At 38.4% G+C, this 5,240-nt stretch overlaps 1 protein-coding gene across 1 annotated transcript in view; it reads left to right on the plus strand.

The window, feature by feature from the left end:
* LOC107668158 (membrane-associated guanylate kinase, WW and PDZ domain-containing protein 3-like) overlaps positions 1 to 5,240 on the plus strand; it is a 54,502-nt gene that overhangs the window by 27,417 nt on the left and 21,845 nt on the right. Inside the window, exons 10-11 of the mRNA XM_016459954.1 lie at positions 2,491 to 2,685; positions 4,447 to 5,064. Coding sequence (XP_016315440.1) covers positions 2,491 to 2,685; positions 4,447 to 5,064 — 813 coding nt within the window. The remainder of the gene's footprint in view (positions 1 to 2,490; positions 2,686 to 4,446; positions 5,065 to 5,240) is intronic.

Raw genomic sequence — 5,240 nt, forward strand, 5'->3', positions numbered from 1 at the left:
TCACCCAGTGAGGAGCCTGTACACAGGCTCCTCACTGGGTGAATGATTGTGAGGGGGAAACAGGGACAGAAAGATAAGATTAAAGAACGGTGAGTCATCTGCCATTCTCAATATGATGAATTAAAGATTCTTCCATTACACTGGATGTATTATAGATGTGTTTGAGCATGTGCGTATATGAGAGAGAGCGAAAAACTCGGGGAAGAGAAGAGTGCTGTTTTAGGGTGGATGGATGGGAGTATAAATGTTATAGAGATTGCTTTGCAGCACATCACAAGCTGCATTAACATAAAAGAGAACATTAGCATCCATCATGCATTCACATTGCCTCTCTTTGATCAGTCCCTCTCTAAAACATGGCTTTACTTCTACATATTCGTTCCGAATTTCTGGAAACAACGACTGCTGTCCATTCAGGCCAGAAAATCCATATCTACTGAAGTGAACAGTGGCTGTCGATGCAGAGATGACAGGAACAGGGGGAAAATAGATGACACGTGAGTCTGAGGGCTTTGATTGGACGGAGACCGGCGTAACAGACCCTCTATTCGGGCATTAAGAGTTGAAGGAAGGACAAGGGGAAAAAGCACATTTTCTTTTGCTTTGCTGAAACGCTCAGTTACCGTGGCAGTGGTGAGACTGCATCAAGTTTCATTCATTTAGATATCAAAATCACAAATCGAGTGGCATCTACAGACACACAATGCTAGAGCTTTCTCAAACGCTGGTTCACCAACATGATTTTAACAGATGGAAAAACTCAGTTGGCCCTGATGTTCACACAGGTGTCCTAGCAGAGTAACCGCAGGTGTGACTATGGACATGTGCCACTGACATTTGACAACCACAAATTGTCCAAAAAGTGTGTTGTTAGTTTCAAATAGCAGAAAACTGTCTTTTCTCTACTTTGTCCTGTCAAAATGGCAAAATCAATGTTTTGACAGGCCTTCCTCCTGTAATAGGGAGATTCACAGCTGCCATTACAGCACATGCAATCAAAGCGTTCTCTCTAACAGCACGTACACACACACACACACACACACACACACAACCCAAGCTTCCTTTAGCTCAGTGTGATTCTTCTTTTATTGTTTGGCGATATGATAGCTCATTAAAACAGTGTGATCCCTACAGTCTTCTAGACTTTGGTGATTTGTGATGAACTCTGAGAGCACAGTATTCCATGACACACTGTTTCATGTAGCATGGGCGTAAAACACATAAACAGTTCCCCCTAAAACTTTCAATTACAGCAGTGGAACATTAGCTGGAAAGCTCCACACCCAGTGCTAAGGGAGATTCTGAAGGTTGTCTAATATTGAGGATGTGAGTGTTATCATTGCCCTCAGCCCTTCTGGGAACCCACAGGATAGCAGTATATCAGATGGGTATGTGAGGTTGAACTGCTGGCGATAAATGTTCTCGTCTATGCTGTCAGAGGGAGAGTTGTTAATGGTTTTGTTTACTACTACTGTATGCCAGATGTTTGGAATGATTCCCGGTTTTAATTGCATGTCTGTCTATTTATCAACCTATCTATCAATCTATCTATCTATCTATCTATCTATCTATCTATCTATCTATCTATCTATCTATCTATCTAACTATCTGTCTGTCTGTCTGTCTAAAAATCTAAATAGAGGTTATTAGTTTTCCACATTTTATGCAATCATGTTTTGCTTAATTTCCCCCTTTTGCAAATAATGTAATGGTCCTTAAAATTATGACGCACAGGAAGCAACATCATGGAAAGACAAATGAATCATTTGATCAATTTCCTACATTTTTTTACACAAATTGTAGTGAACATTGACTGCATTTATAAAGCTCAATTGAAGATTTGAGAATCTTTTTATTTATGTTGAAAGTTTATCAATAACTGCAAGCCAACATTTTGTGCCAAACAACCATATTACATTTCATTTTAGGCTACGTTTGCAACCCTGTTACCCATTTTTTAAATATGTTTTTGTCTGTTTATTTTTTTTTAATTATTGTAATTTTTTAATGCTATTATAAATAAATCTATAAATCTATTTTACTGTAAACTACAGCATGTAGTCTCACATGTCCCACATTTTAGTTACAGCAAATTTCATACAAAATTAATCCTGAGGTTGATGGTCAACATTTTTCTGAAGGTTAGGCCTCTTTTATCTGTCTGTGTGTTCAAAAGTGTGTTTCAGACCCTTTTTTGTGTTTCAGGCCCTATTTTGTATCATATTAATGGAAAGCATCCCATAATGTGCTTTGGTTGATGATATTAGGACTGTCTGCATTTGTGACTTCACACATTATTGATGGATCTGTCAAACACTTTGAAAACATGTTTATCAGCAAGCATTTCATGCGGTGCAGTTGGTGCTTGTATATACCGTTCGTCTACTGTATCAATGTCTAGTTGTTTTCAGTTTTGTCTTTGTACATATTTTATGTGAAGTCATCACAGATGTTGTCTGTCTGTGTCTTAATCTCCTTCTGTCTCTGTAGGTGGAGCGGCTGGTACGCCCGGATTCACACGGGACCTGACCCAGCTGAAGGGGGAGCTGTATCACACGGCTCTCAGGAAGAGCCAGCAGGGGTTTGGTTTCACCATCATTGGTGGAGACCGACCTGATGAGTTCCTGCAGGTGAAGAACGTTCTTGCTGATGGCCCGGCCGCACAAGACAACAAGATGGCCTCTGGTGAGTGATATCTAGTTTGGTGAAAGTTGTTTAGGGGAACATCCACAATTCACATTATGGATCATTAAGGAAGTCAGCCTAAGAATGGCTTAATTATAGTTGTCTCCTCACATTAAACTGGGATAGGAGAAGTAGTTTAACATAACAAATTATACAATAATGGCTACATTTACTACTTTATTTTTAATTGACTTTTACTTTTTACATTTTCAGTTTTCATTTTAATTTAAGTTAATTATTTTGTAATTTTGTTTTGTGCATTAGTCATTTTATTATGTTTTTAATATTAATAATTATCATACTCTTGAGGTTTATTTTATTATTAATTCAGTTTGATTTAATTTTTTTCCATTAAGCAATTTTTTTTTTCAACTTAAACTTATTTGCCAATGCAACATTTCTAATTTTCAGTTGATTTTGTTTCTAATTTTTAGAAGTTTTTCATTTAATATTTGTTTATCTTATTTTATTTTTTTTGTATTTATTTATTTTTTTTTATTTTTAATGGTTTTAGTTAACGATAATAACCTGTTTCCATACAGCAACAGTCTTCTGAAGCCACATGATAACCAAAAATGACTAAAATTTAAATCAGCATTCACTAATAATCTTCCATTCCAGTGAGCTGTTAACTAGAGAACTGCTGTGGATCGAGTGAGTGAACAAATCAGTCTGATTCATGAACTGGATCAGCCGATTCATTAAAAATTAAATCACTGATCCAGTTCAATAACGCTTGGAACATAGTACACAAGTCGTACAGGCTACTTGTTTTTTTTTGTTTGTTTTTTTTTGTAGCATACAACAGTGTATATAAAATAGATATGTGAAAAAATAATGACAAATTTTCGATTTTGTGTAAACTGTTCCTTTTATCTAGTATCTTTAAAAAACACAAAGGGATTAGAAAAATTGTTCTTTCAAGATGTAATTACTTTTTTCTTCAGTTCTTTTTACTCACTCTCATTGTCAAATTCCGTTATCTCAACCAAGGTGATGTTATTGTGGAAATCAACGGCACACTTGTGTTAGGCAAGACCCACGCAGATGTGGTCCACATGTTCCAGTGCATCCCAGTTAATCAGTATGTGGACATGGTCCTCTGTCGCGGATACTCGCTCCCCCCTGACGTGGACGCTTCAGATGTCCTAGTTGTCCTTTAAGAAACTGATTTTTTTTTTAATGTGTGTGTTTGGTACATTTTTTTGCATTCCTGCTCAGTTTTGGTTTTTTTTAATAATTATTTTTATCGAATTTTCACTGTAATACAAAAATAACAAGGCATCACCCAAAAGAAACAAACCAGAAAAAAAAAAAACACACACACATAGCTCAGATTATTAAATAAAACAGGACTACCCCATATATAACAGATTAGGGAAAGCAGGGAAAAAAATGAATAGGGCAGAAAAGTTAAATGTCCAGACAGTTACACAATTACAATATTACTTGTAGTATAATAGGGCGAAGATGAGGTTCCATATAGTCAAGATATGGAGTCCAGACTTTATAAAACAGGCCTGTTTTTTTAGCTACTTGTTTTTTTTTGTTTGTTTTTTTTTGTAGCATACAACAGTGTATATAAAATAGATATGTGAAAAAATAATGACAAATTTTCGATTTTGTGTAAACTGTTCCTTTTATCTAGTATCTTTAAAAAACACAAAGGGATTAGAAAAATTGTTCTTTCAAGATGTAATTACTTTTTTCTTCAGTTCTTTTTACTCACTCTCATTGTCAAATTCCGTTATCTCAACCAAGGTGATGTTATTGTGGAAATCAACGGCACACTTGTGTTAGGCAAGACCCACGCAGATGTGGTCCACATGTTCCAGTGCATCCCAGTTAATCAGTATGTGGACATGGTCCTCTGTCGCGGATACTCGCTCCCCCCTGACGTGGACGCCGACAGCGAGGACCTTCCCCCTCCACCTCCACCCACAACAGGAGAGATCGTAACCGCCGTACCCCTCATCAACGGCCAGCCACTGCTGGTCAAAGGTGACGCCCTTCACGGCTCCTCCCAAGAGCTTCACTATGTAACCACAGACGCCAGTGGGCGGCCGGTGATCGCTGCACTTCCAGGAGGCAGCAGCGGTGCCAACGACAGGCCCGAGACTGGGATGCTACAGCCGGAGCTGGTGAGCGTGCCAATCGTGAAGGGACCTGGAGGATTTGGCTTTGCCATTGCAGACTGTCCGCTGGGGCAGAAGGTGAAAATGATCCTGGATGAGCAGTGGTGCCGAGGCCTGCTGAAAGGAGATGTGATAAAGGAGATTAACAGGCAGAATGTGCAAACACTGAGCCACGCGCAGGTGGTGGATATACTGAAAGACCTCCCTGTGCACAGCGAGGTGAATCTGTTGGTGTTGAGAGGAGGTAAGAGAGCAGGAGGGTGTATGGAATTCCCAAGGAATTCAGGTTTATTTGTGTAGCACTTTTCACAGTACACATCGTTTCAAAGCAGCTTTAGAGAAAATACGTGTTTCAATGATCTTTTTGCCTTAATGACCAGGGAATCTAGCATTAAATCACAAAATTTGTGGGAAAAAAAA

This window comes from Sinocyclocheilus anshuiensis, unplaced genomic scaffold (assembly GCF_001515605.1).
Source record: "Sinocyclocheilus anshuiensis isolate Anshui unplaced genomic scaffold, SAMN03320099.WGS_v1.1 scaffold2649, whole genome shotgun sequence".
Classification (NCBI taxonomy): Eukaryota; Metazoa; Chordata; class Actinopteri; order Cypriniformes; family Cyprinidae; genus Sinocyclocheilus; species Sinocyclocheilus anshuiensis.